General features: G+C 38.2%; 1 protein-coding gene across 1 annotated transcript; it reads left to right on the forward strand.

Annotated features, from left to right (window-relative positions):
* Positions 1-320: 320 nt before the first annotated feature.
* Positions 321-19,251, forward strand: LOC106427093 (transcription factor MYB106). The gene is made up of 4 exons (XM_048758240.1): positions 321-662; positions 10,942-11,071; positions 13,967-14,133; positions 18,897-19,251. Exons 1-4 carry the CDS (start codon positions 530-532, stop codon positions 19,232-19,234), a joined length of 768 nt encoding a protein of 255 aa, XP_048614197.1. The 5' UTR covers positions 321-529; the 3' UTR covers positions 19,235-19,251.
* Positions 19,252-19,482: the final 231 nt, after the last annotated feature.

The following is a 19,482-nucleotide window of genomic DNA, read 5'->3' on the forward strand; positions in this document are numbered from 1 at the left end:
TCCTCTTCTCGTTGTCTCTTCTTTCCCTTATATAGACGTCCCGATGCCTCGCTCTTGACCTAATTTTACGCCATCTTGGTGGGCCTCCTTTGCTGGGCCGAGAGGCCCGTAGGTGTTCGAGCAACCGCTGAGCCGAACGCTCTTCAGTCGACGATGGTCAGCTAGAAGTACTCAAGAGTCAAGCCGAGAGACCTGACTCTCGAGCCGACAGATCGAGCCGTCGCTCTTCCTAACTCGGGCCAGGCCTTCCTATTCCTCGGGCCCTGTGGGATGGTCGAATCCATCCTCTACAGAAACTTGATAAAAATCAGAACTTGAGGGCATATATATGAGTTGTATACACATCCCACTGCTCACTCCCTCGAGACTATTCCCACTATTAGTTAAAACGAGACGGGAAGAAATAGAGACTCCCTTTTAAAAAAAACTATTTATTAAAGTTAAAAAAAAACTATTTATCTTTATTAATATATTGTCTTATCATGAGGTGATTAACGTGGCATCTAGAGGATTGCTTGGCCTGAGAAAAATGGGGAGGAAGACGTGGTTCGACGACGACGGGATGAAGAAAGGAGAGTGGACGGCGGAGGAAGACCAAAAGCTTGTTGCCTACATCAACGAGCATGGCTTATGTGATTGGCGTTCTCTCCCCGAACGAGCTGGTATATATAGATTTATATGGAGAATGCATTTATACTTTTGTGTGTATCTGGCTTCATCTTTCTTTCTTTTTTTTTCAAATAAATTTCTGGAACAAGGGGTTTATAGACGTCTAGATCAGTTCAAGTTTCTGCTTACGATAATAAATGATTCCGTACTTTAAACGCGGATTAAACAACCAATTTTTCGTCCTATTTGTTTTCTCACGTTTTTGCTAAGATAATTAATTACGATTCCTCTTGGTTCTGTCCGATTTATGGATTTATGTTTCTGGGGATATCTTCAATTTTGTATTTTCAGTATGAATCAATATATATATATATATATATCTTCAGATAAAAAAATAATAATTACGATTCCTCTTCATTCTTATAAACGAAACTGAAATTCACACACCCAAAAAATAATAATGCGGGTATATGTGTCTTGAAATTCTTGGATTTGAGAACCTAAGTTCATATATTAAGCAGATCACTTAACATTTTTCTCTTGATTGTAAATTTGGTTTTGTTGTTTTTTTCTTTTTTTGAAAAAGTTTTGGTTTTGTTGTTGATACTTCATTATTAATATTTTTGTTTTGTAGATATAAAATTCTACATACCTATCGAAGTGAATATAGCATGCAGAATTGGGGTTTGTCCTCGTTTATAAAACAAAACTTCATGAAATCCTGTCCTCGTTTATAAAACAAAACTTCATGAAATCCTAGCCAGATCATTTTCGTAACCAAGCCAAGAATAGAAAGTGCACGTACCCACTGCAAGAAAACATCGATATTCTGACGGACATTCCGACGGAAAATGAAATCCTCGGAATATTCCGAGGAATTTCCGAGGAAATTCCGAGGAAACACAAAATTTGGTATATTCGGAATTTCCTCGGAATATACCGACGGAATTCCGAGGAAATATCAATCCGTCGAAATATTCCGAAGAAATTCCGAGGAAATATGTGTTCCTCGGAAAAAATCGATGAATTCCGAGGAAATATTATAGCCGTTGGAGAGCCGTTGGGGGATTTTACAAAATTCCGAGGAAATTCCGACGAACTAGCCGTTGGCGTCGGAATTCCGTCGGAATTTCCTCGGTCTGTCGGCAGGATTTAAACTATAAATACAAGCACTCCTCTTCCTCTTCATCCACTCCATATCTTCATCCTCACTCTTACTCTATTTACACACGAATTTGATTCATAAAAAATATGTATTCTTCAAATTATTTTCGTTCTTGGATCGATCGACCTCATTTGGATCTGAACACGAGATTGCTTACGGAAGAATACCAACGAGGTATAACCGAATTCATGGGGTTAGTTCACCGACAACCGGAAGCAAAAACAGGTATGTTAAGATGTCCTTGCTCTAATTGTAAAAATAGAAAGGTTATTAAAGAGTGAGATGTTTGGACTCATCTATATTTGAGTGGGTTTACACGAAGTTACAAAATTTGGTATCATCATGGGGAAACTGATTATGAACATGGTAGTACTAGCGAACATCAGCCAGCGGTTAGATTAGAAGAACCAATTAGAACGGATGTAGATTATGGTGTAGGTACAGAGCAAATGGTAAATGATCATTTTAGAGGGGAAGATTTACCCAATGCACAAGCTAGGAGATTTTATGATATGTTGGATGCTGGAAAGCAACCATTGTACGAAGGTTGCAGAGATGATCATTCAGCTTTATCATCAGCTACAAGATTGATGGGCATTAAAACAGATTATAATTTGGCTGAAAACTGTGTGGATGCGATTGCTAATTTTGTAAAATGTATTCTACCCGAGGATAATGTAGCTCCTGGTTCTTACTACGAGGTTCAGAAACTCGTAGCTGGTCTTGGTTTATCGTATCAGGTAATAGATGTATGCGGCGACAACTGCATGATTTATTGGAGGGCGGATGAACAACGTGTTACATGCAAATTTTGTGGAAAGCCTCGTTATAAATATACGAGTGGAAGAGTTCCAGTGCCATATAAAAGGATGTGGTATTTACCTTTGACGGAAAGGTTGCAGAGGTTGTATATGTCTGAACGCACAGCGCAACCAATGAGATGGCATGCGGAGCACTCAACAGATGGTGAGATCAGACATCCTTCAGATGCAAAAGTGTGGAAGCATTTCCAGTCAAAGTATCCTGACTTTGCGTATGAGAGAAGAAATGTCTACCTTGGATTATGTACTGATGGTTTCAGTCCGTTTGGCAAGAGTGGAAGACAGTATTCTCTATGGCCCGTCATTCTTACACTATACAACCTACCCCCAAACTTGTACTTGCGACGAGAGTTTTTGTTTCTCTCGATTCTCGTTCCCGGACCAGAGCATCCTAAGAGATCACTTGATGTGTTTCTTCAACCACTAATATATGAGTTGCAACAACTATGGGCTCAAGGTGCTGAAACATACGATGTTTCGTGTAAAGAAAACTTTCAAATGCGGGCAGTACTAATGTGGACAATAAGTGATTTTCCAGCATATGGTATGTTGTTTGGATGGATAACGCATGGATGGCTATCATGTCCATATTGTCAAGATAACACTGATGCTTTCCAACTAAAACACGGAAGGAAAACGTGTTGGTTTGACTGTCACAGGAGATTCCTTCCACCTGATCATCCATATCGTAGGAGTAGGAATTTGTTTACGAAGAACAAGAGGGTGTTTGACAGTCCACCTCCGGAAATTTGTGGGAAAGATTTGAAGATACAACTAAGAGATTTTGGTGCAGAAAGGACGCCAGACGTCGGTGGACATGAGCGTTTTCCGGTAGATGCTGTTGGAGAACTACATAACTGGCACAAAAAAGTATTTTCTGGGATCTGCCATACTGGGAGGATCATCTGCTAAGGCATAATTTAGATTTCATGCATATTGAGAAGAACTTTTTTGACAATCTCATGAACACGATCCTTAATGTTCAAGGTAAAACAAAGGATAATTTGAAGTCAAGACTGGATTTAGTCGATATATGTGCTCGTTCAGAACTTCATGTTGATGAGAATGTTAGGGCTTCTTTTCCCATATACCGACTTGATGCAGAGGGAAAAGATGCGTTCTTTGATTGGATTTCAAACGATGTGGAATTTCCAGACGGTTACACATCAAATTTGCGTAACTGTATCGACAGAAAGGAAGGAAAGTTTACTGGCTTGAAAAGCCACGATTGCCATGTAATGATGCAGCGCCTCCTTCCGTTCGCCTTCAAGGAACTATTAGCACGAAATGTTCATGAAGCAATTGCAGGGCTAAGTGGTTTCTTCCGCGATTTATGCACGTGATCAGTGACTTTTGAAGGTATTGAAAATTTGAAGACTAACATAGCCGTGATTCAGTGCAACCTTGAGAAGATATTTCCTCCCTCATTTTTTGATGTTATGGAGCATCTTGTTATTCACCTGGCAAGAGAATTGGAACTTGGTGGTCATGTGCAGTATAGATGGATGTATCTGTATGAGCGGTATATGTTCCATTTGAAGAAGATGGTGAAACATTTAAGTAGGGTGGAAGGTTCTATAGTCGCACAGATTATCAATGAAGAAACTTCAAACTTTGCCGAGTACTACTTTCCAGCAGAAGTTCAGACCAAAAACAGAAGACCTGCACGGCATGATGATAGAGGCGAACGGGTAACATATCATGTTACGGTTCCAAACATTTTCACAGACGTTGGACGACTTAGCGGAAAACCAAAGGACCGTCGACTTACTGAGCAGGAGCGCAGTCATTTGCAAACATATTTGCTCACCAACTGCGAAGACGTTCTTCAATATGAGAGGTAAATAAATTAGCTTACAAATTTTTATTTAAACAAGTTGAAATTTAAATCTTAATTAATTACATTATTGTCATCATATACAGGATTTTCATGGCAGAAAAGCGGTTCGAGTATAGATACGCCACAGAGGACGAACTAGAAGAAATGAAGCAGATAGAATTTACTGGATGGATATTTACTTATGTGAGTGCTTTAAACAAATTAAAATATATTTTATCACATATTTATACTAATTCACATTTATTGATATAACATATATATATATATATATGTGCTATTAATAGGTGTCTGCTGGTTTGGCCAGAGGTGAAACATTTGACGATTGGATACGTGAGATGGTCGTTGGACCAAACTTTGTTGTGAAGTCATATCCGAGATTTTGTACTCGAGGATATGCATTCACAACTCAGAAGAGGAGATATTCGAGTACGACTTATGATGCTGGCGTTTGTTCTGCATCAGGAGATGATGTATACTACGGACACATACATGAGATTTTGGAAATAAAGTATTTGGGCATGGTTGGATTGCGCTGTACTGTTTTCTATTGTGATTGGCACGACAACACTCCAGAACGAGGTGTGAGAACAGATGCATTTGGTGTTACATCAGTAAATTCGAGGAGAAAGCTGCAATATTATGATCCTTTCATTCTTGCTTCTCAGGCTGATCAGGTAATTAAATGTTAATTATTCAGAATGATTCATCATCATGTGTATTAATTTATAATTTTATTAATAATTTTCTAAATGTTACAGGTTTGTTATATCAAGTACCCCCGGGTAAGGAACAGAGATGATCCATGGGTTAGTGTTACAAGACTCAACCCGAGAGGCCGAGTTCAGGGAAGTTCTGAGCTGGAATACCCACTACAACCAAGCACATCCGGCAACTTAAGTGCAGCAGAAGATTTAGCTGGAGTTGGCCTTGTAGTCGATTTAAGCGACTTCGGAGAGGAAGCCGCCGTTCACGTAGAGGATGAACCAGTGATTGGAGAGTTTCACCAAGATCCAGATTCAGATTCATCTGGTGATGATGACTCGGAAACAGACTACCATTGATTTTTTTTTTTTTTTTAAGAAATACCGAGGAAATTCCAAGGAACACTTCCTCTTTCCTCGGAAAAGCCTCGGAATTTCCCGAGGAAATTCCGAGGAACACTTGATATTCTCGATCGATCGATTGGATAATCTAATCGATCGATCACATTGTTACGCTTTGGTCCATCTTAGTGATCGATCGATGCGTTTTCGGACATATATCCATCGATCGATCCGTTTATAAAAAGCTTACGAGATTTTCCGAGGAAATTCCGAGGAACACTTGATATTCTCGATCGATCGGTGGGATAATCTAATCGATCGATCACATTGTTACGCTTTGGTCCATCTTAGTGATCGATCGATGCGTTTTCGGACATATATCCATCGATCGATCCGTTTATAAAAAACTTACGAGATTTTCCGAGGAAATTCCGAGGAACACTTGATATTCTCGATCGATCGGTGGGATAATCTAATCGATCGATCACATTGTTACGCTTTGGTCCATCTTAGTGATCGATCGATACGTTTTTGGACATATATCCATCGATCGATCCGTTTATAAAATAACTTATGAGATTTTCAGAGGATTTAGCTGGAGTTGGCCTTGTAGTCGATTTAACCGACTTCGGAGAGGAAGCCGTCGTTCACGTAGAGGATGAACCAGTGATTGGAGAGTTTCACCAAGATCCAGATTCAGATTCATCTGGTGATGATGACTCGGAAAAAGACTACCATTGATTTTTTTTTTTTTTAAAGAAATACCGAGGAAATTCCGAGGAACACTTGATATAACCTCTTTCCTCGGATATTAGTTATTTGGTTTATCTAGCAAGGCAAAGCTGAATACGAATTAAAAACTACTCAAAACACAACCAAATAAAACGAAGAAACCATGTAAAAGAAATACGAACTCATAATTAAGAAAAAAAATAAAAAAAAACTAAGTTCAAAACTAAGTTCAAAATTAACCGAAAAAAAAACATAGCTCCTACTCCTCGTCTCCTGCTCCAGATGTTCCTGCATCTTTGGGTCTCTTGGACCTCTTTCTTACCCTGTGTGTACCACTCAAACCCGAACCAGAGCTGGATGGAGAGTTGTCCCGATGAACTGCATCATCCTTTTGGCAACGACACGACCTGATACGTGAAATGGCAGCCCAGATCTTGTGTAGCATGTCGTTGTTTGTCTTTATGCTCTGATCTCTCCAATGTTGTTGCTGGCAAGAAGTGGCGTTCGGTGGAAGCTCTTGCAGCTTAAACTGGCTGGAGTCTGATGGGAGTAGCTGATGGGGTTGTGAATCATCTGGAATGGCTTGTGCAGCCTCATCTTCTCCTTCTTCATCATCCACGGCCTTGCCTTTGGTCTGATATTTTGGCGTGAAGAAGGATGGCTTGTCTACTAGTGCGGTAGCAGGGGGTAGGAACTCAACTGCAGCCTCTGAAAGTAGAGCAGTCAGGTGGCAGTAGAGTGTTTTCTTCGCTCGGTCCTGGAATACGTAGACGTAAGGACCTCCCGATCGATCCTCGAGTGGGGACCAGCTATGAACTCCTTACTTACTAGAGAAATGACATCCAGGTAGTTCCAAGCACTAGTTCCAAGCACCAAGGAATACTTTCAATTAGTTTTGAAATTTGTTATTTCATGGTTTATGCTCATCTATACAAAGAATCCTCAATGGTATGCATTACAATTGTATAAGAAATGAAATACGGCAAAAAAAAATTGATGTTTTGAAACCCCAAACACTAGTTCCTCGGTATTTCCTCGGAATATTCCGACGGATATTTTACTATCCGTCAGAATTTCCTCGGAATATTTTCATTTTACCGGGCAAATATTTCGCGAAAATTGAAATTAGAATTCCGACGGAATTCCGACGGATAATGTCCGTCGGACCCTAGGTTTTATAACCACGAGCCCCTTCTTCTTCCCCATTTCTCTCTTCTTCCTCTGCGCGACTCCTCTCTTCTCTCCGGCGATTTCCCTCTGAAATCCGACGATATCTCCGGCGATCTCCCCCTTCTCTTACACAAATCATGTAAGGACCCTATCCCACTCTCTTAGGTTCTATTTGTTAGGTTTTTGTGTAGTTTTGATAGATTTTTGTTAGGGTGATTGGTTAGGATTGTGATTTGGTTGTATAATAGGTTTAGAATTGTGATTTGGTTGAATAATTTGTTTTGTTGAATTGATTTAGAATTTTTTTATTTTTTTTGTATTTATAAAATCGATTTTTGTATATAAAATCGATTTTTGTATTTTACAAAACGATTTTTCTATATAAATTCGATTTTTTGGATTTTACAAAATCTTTTTTGTATATAAATTCAATTTTTTGGATTTTACAAAACATTTTTTTAATATCTATAAAACTTTTTTTGTGATTAAAAACTATTATTTGGGATTTAAAAATATTTTTAATATATATATATATATTATTAAAACTATATTTTTTGTAATTATTAAACTATTTTTTATTTATTAAAACTATTTTTTGTTTATTAAAACTATTTTTATATATTTATTAAATATTTTTAATATCTATAAATCTTTTTTTGTGATTAAATTATTTGGGATTTTTTTAAAAAAAAAATTAATTTATATATTTCTGTATTTATTAAATATATTTTTTTTAATTTACAGGTCTCATGATGATCAGACCTGGCCTCGACAGCGTCGTGGTCATGGTGGTACGAGGAGCCAGTCTCGGGATTCCAGCCGTTTTCAGGATTCCCCTTCGCCCCACAGCTCCAACCATACATATCCCTCTGCTGCACCCGCTCCTGCTCCTCTCGCTCCCGCTGCTGCATCCGCTCCTGCTCCTCCGGGTCCTCCGGGAGTGATGAGTGTTGCGGAGTTGGTTCAACAGCCCGGTCGTGACCATCTTCCGTATCTCACTCCGTATCCACATGGACGGGGTCAAACATGGTAATTAAACTTTTTTTTTTCTTTAAATTTGGATTCATTATTAACCGTTTGTTATTTTTATTAGGTTCAACCGATCCGGGAACGGGATCAGCGCATGGATCAACCGTATGATGTACTCGGCCCTCGACAGGGGACATCCGACTTTCACTCACTTTCCTACCGACAAGCAGGTTCTGTGGTTTCGTCAGTTTGCGGTAAGTATTCTAATTTTTTTCTTATATTTTTAATCTTTAATATAAATTTTCCACTAATTGTGTTTTTTTTCAGCAAGAGTTCAACTGGAATTCCGATGAGACGCTCTTTATCTATCACCACTTCGTCCATAAAGTTATGGACAACTATGGGAAGCAGATCCACGAGTGGAAGAAGAAGTGGGAAATCAATAAGGTTCGATTTAATTTATTAAACAATTTTTAAAATTATTAAACTATTTTTTAATTTATTAAACTATTTTTTTTTTATTAAAAGGTCCCAAAGTCGATGAACGACACGGTCTGGAAGGAGTTGTGTGCGCATTGGGATAAGGAAGAGACGAAAGAAACTTCTTCCACCAACTCCACCAACCGCAGGAGCAACCGTAAAGGGAAGGGCATCTACAAGCATAACTTGGGTGCTCAATCTATTGCCACTCTGGGAGATCGCATGGTAAGTTCAACCACTTTTTCTTCAATTATTTGAGTTTCAGAATTTAAATTTATTGTGCATTTCTTCTAATTTCTAATGTTTCTTTAATTTATGTTTTTTTTCAAGGCGGAAGAAAATGATGGCGAGCCGGTTGATGATCTCGCCTTAATGAGGAGGGCGTATACCAACAAGAAGACCGGCCAGATTGATGACGGTCTTGTGAGGGACGTGGTCGACCTGGTCCAAACTCAGGTGGTAGACGAAGTGTCTCAGCTTCAAACCGAGGATGATGCTTCGACGGCTTCGACCAACTTGTTCCGGTTTCGAATCAACGAAATCGTTGAATCCGTAAGTTCTCTTTTTTTTAAAGTTCAATTCATTTATTTCTTGGTTTAAATTTGTAAATTTGGCTATTTTCTATTCAGTCGGTTCCAAAGAAGAATGGACGTTTGGTCGGTTTGGGTCGTCGCACCCGGTCGGTTCCTTCTTCTTCTGCACCACCGCCCTTTGTTGATCCTGAAGTACTTACGGCTCAGTTGAAGGACAAGGATGATCGCATATCTTTGTTGGAGACCCAGATGGCGGCTCAACAGGCGGGCTATGAGGCACAGAGGAGGCTGAACCAGCAAATGATGGAGATGATGCAGAGGATGTACCCGAACGAGGTGTTCCCGGACTTGCCAGACCCGTAGTTCTTTTTTTTTTCCAAAAACTCGGAATGTTTTATTTTTATTTGTGAAACTTTGAATATTAATTAATATGATTTCAATTTTAATTTTAATTTTATATTTTCGAATTTAAATTTCAAAAAATTTACTTTTAAAAAAAAATTAATATTTTTTACTTTCCGAGGAAATTAATTATATTTTTTACTCGATCGATCGATGCGTTTTTGGACATATATCCATCGATCCATCTGTTTATAAAAAAACGTTCAGAATATACCGAGGGACATCTTCCTCGGAATATACCGAGGGACACCTTTCCTCGGAATATACCGAGGGACATGTTCCTCGGAATATACCGAGAGACATTTTCCTCGGAATATTCCGAGGAAGATGTCCCTCGGTATATTCCGAACGTTTTTTTATAAACGGATCGATCGATGGATATATGTCCAAAAACGCATCGATCGATGAACTTCCGAGGAAATATCCCGACGAAGTTCTCCCTCGGTATATTCTGAGGAGATTTCCGACAAACTAGTGATCCTCGGAATTTCCTCGGGAATTTGTTTCCTCGGAATTCCGTCGGAAAATTCCGAGGGATTTCCGAGGAAAGAAGAAATTCCGAGAAATTATTTTCAAGGACTTGTTTCGTCGGTATGTCGTCGGAATAACGTTATTCCGACGAAATTCCGACGATTTTTTCCCTCAGTATTTTTGGTGTTTTCTTGTAGTGACCACCCGTCATCTTGTACAGTATACTGTGCTCTGTGGCTAAGTTGCATGAATGAGCACAAAATTTCTGTATAGATATGATTAATTTGTTCCGGATTCTGTAAAGTTGAATCCTCTATATACCGATTTTATCCATAAAATATTTTTTTTTTAAATGATTGCAATCTGTTAGCGGTGCCCACGAGCGACAGGTGTTACTATACTTTATAAATCTTCAAACTTTAATGTTGTGTATTGTGACCAATATCGAAATCTTAAAATCTTTATAACTTATATGTTTTGTGACCCCATATGGAAGTGTTAAAATCTTTATATGTTTTCAGTTTTACATTTTTATATTTTTGCAACTTCTTTTATTTTATTTTTGTTTGATAAAATTTAAATTTATTGATCACAGTAAAAAGCATATATGTACAAGCAACTTCTTTTGTTTGCCACTACAAAATCCCAATTAAACTCCTTACTAATTGATAAACTTGACATTTCAATAACTTATCATGAAAATTAGGTTTGCAGAGAGGTGGAAAGAGCTGCAGATTAAGGTGGCTTAACTCTCTAAGGCCTGGGATTAGAAGAGGCAAATTCACTCCTCAAGAAGAAGAAGCGATCATCAAACTTCATGCTGTTCTCGGAAACAGGTTAGTTTCTTAACTAATTACTGCTCTGTCAAAAGTCTAAACCACCAATTTGTATTAACATGAAATGTGTGGCAAACGAGAATTATCGTAAATAAATTTAAGAGAACAAGACAGAAGTGGAGTAAATATTTATGGGCAAATCTCCAAAATAGCATCTTTCTAAATTTATATCACAAAAATAGCATTTAAAAACTAAAATAATCAAAATAGCACATTTCTAAGTTTATCATTTGAAAATTTTAATTTTTTATTTTTCAAAATTTGAAATCTTATCCCTAAAACCTCATTTCTCAACTCTAAACCCTAAACCCTAAACTCTAAACCCTAAACCCTAAACTCTAAATCCTAAACAATAAACCCTAAACCCTAAACTCTAAACCCTAAACCCTAAACTCTAAACCCTAAACCCTAAACTCTAAACCCTAAAACCTAAATTCTAAACCCCACCCTTTAACTCTAAACCCTAAGTTTGTTACTTTTGATAAAACATTAAGTGCTATTTTTGTGACTTTTGACCTTGAATACTAGTTTGAGAAAAAACTTGATTTAGTGCTATTTTTGTTTTTTTCTCAATATTTATCTAGAATTTGTATATTGATTATGTGAATAAATAATTTACAACCAAGACCCATATCTCAAAATTTGATATATATTATTTTTAGAAAACATTTTTATCTTAATAAATATGTTTTTAAATCTTAAAAAGCATACAGTACCACAAATGCTTTCGGCCTTGCACTCCTGAATGTCGATCTTGATTACAAATCAATATTCTTTGCATTTTTTACTGATGCACAAAGATCCAACTCACTCCAGAATCAATACAAGTGAATGTCAAAATTTTGATCACAAAAGAAAGCTTTTTTTTTTTTTTGGGGTCACATGCAAAAGAAATGTTTAATTACACGACTCACTTCGTCTCTGTAAATAGATTTTTCAAGACATTTTTATTGTTTCACAAAAATGATTTTTTTAAAAAAATATTTGAATTGAATAAATTTCATTGGTCGATAATTATTGAAAATATCTAATAAAAATAATATATTTAATTGTATATATTTATTATATTTTTAATCCGTGAACACTATAGAATTTCTTTTTGTCTGAGTGATTAATATGTTAAAGAACACATTGACATGTGTGTGTATGATTAGGAATGTTAATATGGGCTCTAATCATCAATTATTTTAGCCCTAACCGTAATTTACTTTTGACACATGGCTTAAAAACTTGAAAAGGGTTGACCACAATTAGTTCTGAATGTTATAGAGCTTAATTTTTTGCCCATTTATTTTGCTTCATACAAATTTTATACAATATTTACCTATGTATTAAAATTTTAATTTTGGTATGTTATGCAAAACTTAATTTTTTCACCACCCCGTAAGATCAATTTTTTGGCCAAAACATAAAATCGAGTTTGTTTTCTTAAAAACTCAGTTTTACTGTTTTGGCGGAAAAACTCGATTATGTGGTTTCGGTGAGAAAACTCGATTTTCAGTTTTGGCGAGAGAATTTGATTTTGCAGTTTTAGCAGAAAAATTTGATTTTACGGTTTTGGCGGAAAAACTCGAACTAAAAGTTTTGCCGGTTACTCAATTTGGTGTATTTAACGGAAAAAATTGATTTACGATTTTATCAGAAAAACTCGAGCTTACAGTTTTAGCGGAAAAACTTGATTATGTGATTTGGCGGAAAAACTCGATTTTGTGTTTTTAGCCGGAAAAATCAATTTTTGGTTTTGGCAAAAAAAAATCAATTTTCAGTTTTGGCGAAAAAAAAATTGATTTTGCGAATTTTGCAAAAAGACTTGATTTTTTGTGGTTTTAGCAGAAAAACTCAATATTTATGATCATATTTTGAGTTGTTAAAACATGTAAACTCTGGTTAAAATTGATATAGAAGCATTTGTTAAGTTACATGAAAATTAAATGGGATAAACAAAATATGGTTAAGATATAACTGAGTTAAAATATGATTGAATTTAAACTAAACAAAAGAGTGTCAGACCGAAGCCCGAATTTAACATCTCTATGTATGATCTTTCATGGATTGATTACAAAAAGAAATATAAATAATGTTATATAACACCCCGACCGTCCACGGCTAATGGACCACCCACGCCTGCTCATTCGGCCCGTGTAATCAAAACTGAGTTAAAATATGATTGAATTTAAACTAAACAAAAGAGTGTCAGACCGAAGCCCGAATTTAACATCTCTATGTATGATCTTTCATGGATTGATTACAAAAAGAAATAAAAATAATGTTATACAACACCCCGACAGTCCACGGCTAATGGACCATCCACGCCCGCTCATTCGGTCTGTGGGCTCCATCCCATCTGACGGGCGGTGCTTTAATTTTTCAAGGCACGAAAGACTTGTTTACTGACCATGTAATCACCATGGGCCTCATCTCATCTTACGGGCGGTGCGTTAATTTTCCAAGGCCATAAAGACTTATTTACTGACCATGCAATCACCACATGACATTTTCTCGTATTTTGACCGCACTCGTACGGTATCGCGAATCAATTCCCGATAGGTCACCTATCTTTTTACTACTTCAGATCAAACACGCTTAACCGTGTAGTTCTAAACATCATTTGTGGCGGAAAAAATAAATTAACTTTGGTGACATAGGTATCCAAATCAATTCTAAGTCTTTACATATATCACACGGCATGTTACAAATGTGTGCACGTACGCCAGGAAATAATAAACATTGACTACAAGATTATATCAACATTACTAATTACAATATGATAAGATCATGTAGTTATTCACTAATTCCGATTTAGCCAGATCACTAACTACGTTCTTTGTCCTTTCACAATTCATAATTATAAAAGATAATTCTAAAATTTGTTGTCTTTATTGTTGAAAATTGAAGGTGGGCAGCCATAGCGAAGGAGATGGAGAATCGAACAGACAACGACATCAAGAACCATTGGAACTCTTGTCTCAAGAAAAGACTGTCGAAGAATGGAATCGACCCGATGACCCACGAGCCCATTATCAATAACCTAACCGTAACGACCACTAACGAAGAAGAATGTGGTAGCTGTTGGATAATTCCAATTAACTTAATTAACTTGAGTAGCAAGTTAACTCATTAAAGTGAAGTTTGATGGGTTAAAGAAAAAGGAAAACATATCGAGCTTAGAAATGTTTCCATATTATTATTAGGAAAAGATGTAACTTCGCCCTTACGAAAAGATGTAGCTTCTTCCTATATAAAGAGTTCTCATGGAGAGATGTTCCATTAAGAGAAACACATTGAAAAGTTTAGTTTTGAGAGAGTTTCTAAATCTAATAAGAAGAGAAGTTATTATAATCTTTGTGTTTGTGCAACTTTAATTGGTATCAGAGCTCCAGGTTTCGAAGGTCGTTTACAAGAAGAGTTGTAACTTCGATCAAAACATGGGAGACGATTCTCAAGCACGTGATAAAGGTCTTCAGATGAAGAAGGACATACGATGTCCGATGCTAACATCGGCCAACTACACCGTATGGTCAATGCGAATGAAAGTGATGCTTCATTTATACGAAGTTTGGGATAAGATTGATCCAGGGAGTAACGATGCAAAGAAGAACAATATGGCGATTGCTCTAATCTTTCAATCAGTCCCGGAAGCGCTAATACTTCAGATTAGAGAACATGATACATCGAAGAAGATTTGGGAAGCTATCAAATCCCTTAACCTAGGTGCTGATCGCGTGAGAGAAGCAAGGTTACAAACTTTGATGTCTGAGTTCGAGAAACTGAAGATAACAGACACATACACAGTGGATGACAACGTAGGAAAACTTTCAGGCTTAGCATCGAGAGCAGCCGCGTTAGGAGAGATAATGGAAGCATCAAAGCTGGTAAAGAAGTTTCTGAATGGACTTCCAAGAACGAAGTTCATTCACATCGTAGCTTCGTTAGAACAAGTGTTGGATCTAAATTCAACGCGATTCGAAGATAGTGTTGGGAGATTGAAGGCTTTCGAAGAACGCATAAAAAAAGAAACCCAAGATGAAGCTCAATCGAAGCTCATGTTTGGAAATAATGATATGCAAGGTAGTGGAAGCCATAACAAGTTGCGAGGAAGAGGCAGAGGTAGAGGTTATGGGGGAAGAGGAAGAGGACGAAGAAGGTCTAATGGTTCTGATGGTCATAACAAAGGAGGAGAAGCTTCAGACAAGACCAAGAAGGACTACTCTAAGGTTAGATGTTGGCGATGCGACAAGATGGGGCACTTTGTGTCACATTGTCCTACACGACCAAGAGAAGAAGCTAACCTAACGGAAACATAAGAAGCAGATGCATTATATATGCATGAAGTAGTATTCCTCAACGAAGAGAGAGTGTTTCCTAAGAGGTTTGATGAATGCGATGGAAATATGAGTATATGGTACCTTGACAATGGTGCAAGTAGCCATATGACAGGCAAGAGAGAGTTCTTCTCAAACCTAGATGAGAGCATCAAAGGCAAAGTCAAATTCGGTGATGGATCAAACATCGAGATTGTTGGGAAATGTTCGATCATGTTCATCAGAAAAACAGGGGAGAGAAGAGCACTCAAAGATATCTACTACATCCCAAGTCTTAAACACAATATCATAAGTCTTGGACAAGCAACCGAGATGGGTTGTGAGGTTAATATGAAAGAAGACTTACTGATGCTGAAAGATCCCCGTGGAAGGCTATTAGTACAAGTCGCAACGCAACCAAACCGATTGTACAAGACGCCAATGGAGGTTGAATATCCGAAGTGTCTTCAAATACAAGAAACTGATGTTACATGGACGTGGCATGCACGGCTAGGACATGTGAACTTTGGAGTCATGAAGAATATGGTAGACAAAGAGATGGTAGTAGGGATGCCTCAGGTGATACACGAGAAAGATGTGTGCAGCGCCTGCGTAGTTGGGAAGCAAACTCGGAAGTCTTTCCAGCCTAAAGCAAGGTATCGAGCATCACACACATTGGAGTTGGTACATGGTGACTTGTGTGGTCCGATATCACCATCAACACCAGCAAACAATAGATATGTATTTTTCTTAATTGATGACTACTCAAGATATATGTGGACGATGCTGCTAAGAGAGAAGAGTGAAGCATTCGATCGGTTCAAAAAGTTCAAGGAGTACGTGGAGATTCAAACGAAGCTACAACTCAAGACTTTTCGCACCGATAGAGGAGGAGAGTTCACATCTTCTGAGTTCATTCGTTTTTCTGAAGAAAACAGTGTAACTAGACATCTCACCGCACCGTATACACCGCAACAAAACGGTGTGGTTGAGAGAAGAAATAGAACACTAATGGAGATGACTAGAAGTTTGATGAAAGCTATGAAGATACCTAATCAGCTATGGGGAGAAGCAGTACGTCATTCAACGTATCTCATAAACCGCATTGCTACAAAGGCTTTGGAAAACAAAACTCCATACGAAGGCTTGTATGTTAAGAAACCGAACATTGAGCATCTAAGGGTCTTTGGATGTGTAGTTTTTGCAAAAATCAACAATCCTCATCTCAAGAAGCTAGATGATCGATCAAGGATGGTGATCAACCTAGGCACAGAGCCCGGCTCAAAAGCTTACAGACTCTATGATCCGGTCGTGAAGAAGATAGTTGTTAGTAGAGATGTAATCTTTGACGAGAAGAAAAGTTGGGATTGGTCCACACTATCAACAAACGTAGACGAAGAACCAGGATCATTCAAGCTTCCTCATATTGATGTTACAGAAGAAGGAGATGGTGATGAGCATCAAGATCACCAACACCACGAAGAGCAAAACAAGAATAAAGAAGAAGAAGCTGTAGACGCAGATGACAAGAACAAGTAGTAGAGAACAACGATGCAAACCAAGACCCGCATGTAACATCAAGATATGGTCGTAACATCAGAAAACCAAAGCGGTTCGATGATTACATCCTACTCGCTGAAGTTGAAAGTGGCAGACTCTTGCTCACCGTCGATGGTGAACCAGAAAGTTACATCGAAGCTGCAGTAATACAAGCTTGGATCGATGCAATGAAGGCAGAGATCGAATCTATCATCAAAAACAAGACCTGGAAGCTCGTCAAGAAGCCGACAGGTGTGAAGCTGATAGGTTTGAAGTGGATCTATAAGATCAAGAGGAATGCAGATGGAACGGTGTTCAAATTCAAAGCAAGGCTAGTTGCAAAAGGTTACGTGCGACAGCAAGGCATAGACTTCGACGAAGTATTTGCAACAGTTGCTCAGATAGAAACCATACGACTACTCTTGGCGTTAACAGCAACTAATGGATGGGAGATCCATCACTTAGATGTGAAAACTGCGTTCCTGAATGGAGACTTAAATGAGGATGTATACGTTACTCAACCAGAAGGCTTTGTGGAGAAAGGAAATGAGGATCATGTGTACAAACTTAGCAAAGCACTATACGGTTTGCGTCAAGCTCCAAGAGCTTGGAACATCAAACTCGACCGTGTTCTCAATGAGATGGAGTTCACGAAGTGCACCAAGGAACCTGCGGTATATCAAAAGAAACAGAAGGGGGAGCTTCTGATCATGGCTATATACGTTGATGACTTATTTGTAATAGAGACTTCACTCAACGTTATCAAGCAATTCAAAGATGATATGTTAAGAAGATTTGAGATGTCAGACCTCGGGAAGCTTACATACTATCTTGGTATAGAAGTAACGCAAGGAGCTGATGGCATTCACATCAAACAAGAAGGATACGCGCAAGGTATACTTGTCAAGACGAAAATGGAGTCATGTAACTATACTCATGTTCCGATGCACACGAGTTTGAAAGTATCAAAGGCAGAGGAGGAGCCTGAGATTGATGCAACATCGTATCGAAGCATCATAGGATACTTAAGGTATCTTCTTCATACACGACCGGACTTGGCGTTTTCGGTTGGTGTATTAAGCAGATATATGCAGAGTCCAAGAGAGAGTCGTGGAGAAGCAGTGAAGCATCTACTACGATACATAAAGGGCACTACAGAGTATGGTCTCTTCTTCAAACGGGATGGAACAACGGAGATTACAGGTTACAGTGACAGTAGCCATAACATAGACGTTGATGATGGAAGAAGCACTACAGGGTTTATGTTCTACCTAGGAACATCGCCGATCACGTGGACATCGTGCAAGCAACCCACAGTGGCACTCTCTTCATGTGAGGCGGAGTTCATGGCAGCTACGGAAGCTGCAAAACAAGCAATATGGTTGAAGGAGTTGATGGTCGAGATCATGAACAAAGAAGACAAGAAGGTCGTGTTGAAGATTGACAACAAGTCAGCGATAGCCCTCACCAAGAACCCGGTGTTTCACGGTAAAAGCAAACACATACTCTCGAAGTACCATTTCATTCGAGAATGTGTGGAGTTCGACTTTATCGAAGTGAAGCACGTACCTGGAGTGGAGCAGAAGGCAGACATACTCACTAAGCCATTGGCAAGGATCAAGTTCGAAGCAATGCGCAAGTTCATCGGAGTTGAGAAGATCAACATACCTAAGATTCAAGTTGGAATTAAGGTGGAGAATGTTGGATAATTCCAATTAACTTGAGGAGCAAGTTAACTTATTAAAGTGAAGTTTGATGGGTTAAGGAAAAAAGAAAACATATCGAGCTTAGGAATGTTTCTATATTATTATTAGAAAAAGATGTAGCTTCGCCCTTAGGAAAAGATGTAGCTTCTTCCTATATAAAAAGTTCTCATGGAGAGATGTTCTATTAAAAAAAACACATTGAAATGTTTAGTTTTGAGAGAGTTTCTAAATCTAATAAGAAGAGAAGTTCTTAAAATCTTTGTGTTTGTGCAACTTTAAGTAGCTCTCCCACGAATACGTCGCTGACGACGGAAAGCCATTTTTCCTCCTCACCTTCCGGGTCGGCTTGTCTCCTGAACAAGCTTGCCGCAGGTATCGCATCTAGACAACACGATCTCGACAGGATTAAGAACATCTTGTTGGACCGGAAAATCACTATCAATGATCAAGACGAAGAAGGAGGATTAAGGAGGGACCAGAAGATTGGCGAAGAAGATGATTTTCTGATATGGGACGATGGAGAAGTTAGACGTTATATGGACATTGACCCAATGGAGTACGAGACGACACCGTATGACTCTGTCTTGTACGAGAGTACTCAGATACTTGATTTTTGATTAACTATATTTGTAGAATAATGGTTAAGATTTTATTGTCAAGAGATGCATACCCTTGTTAATGCTACTTGCATTAAACTACAGAAGTAACTACACAGACGTTGCTCGCCTGATATTTAACATGAGAATAAGATGCACAATAAAAAATTTCACATATTACTGATTTAGGGACTGACTGGTTCAAACACAGCGGCTGCGGTTTCGGCTGCGGGAATTTGCGGATGGGGGGGTTGCGGTTTTTAGCGGTT

Source organism: Brassica napus, chromosome C5 (assembly GCF_020379485.1).
Source record: "Brassica napus cultivar Da-Ae chromosome C5, Da-Ae, whole genome shotgun sequence".
Taxonomy (NCBI): domain Eukaryota; kingdom Viridiplantae; phylum Streptophyta; class Magnoliopsida; order Brassicales; family Brassicaceae; genus Brassica; species Brassica napus.

Coding starts and splice junctions, on each gene's coding strand:
- LOC106427093 (XM_048758240.1), top strand. CDS start 530: ATGGGGAGGAAGACGTGGTTCGACGACGACGGGATGAAGAAAGGAGAG. Junction 11,072..13,966: donor CATGCTGTTCTCGGAAACAG/GTTAGTTTCTTA, acceptor TGAAAATTGAAG/GTGGGCAGCCATAGCGAAGG. Junction 14,134..18,896: donor CACTAACGAAGAAGAATGTG/GTAGCTGTTGGA, acceptor GTGCAACTTTAA/GTAGCTCTCCCACGAATACG.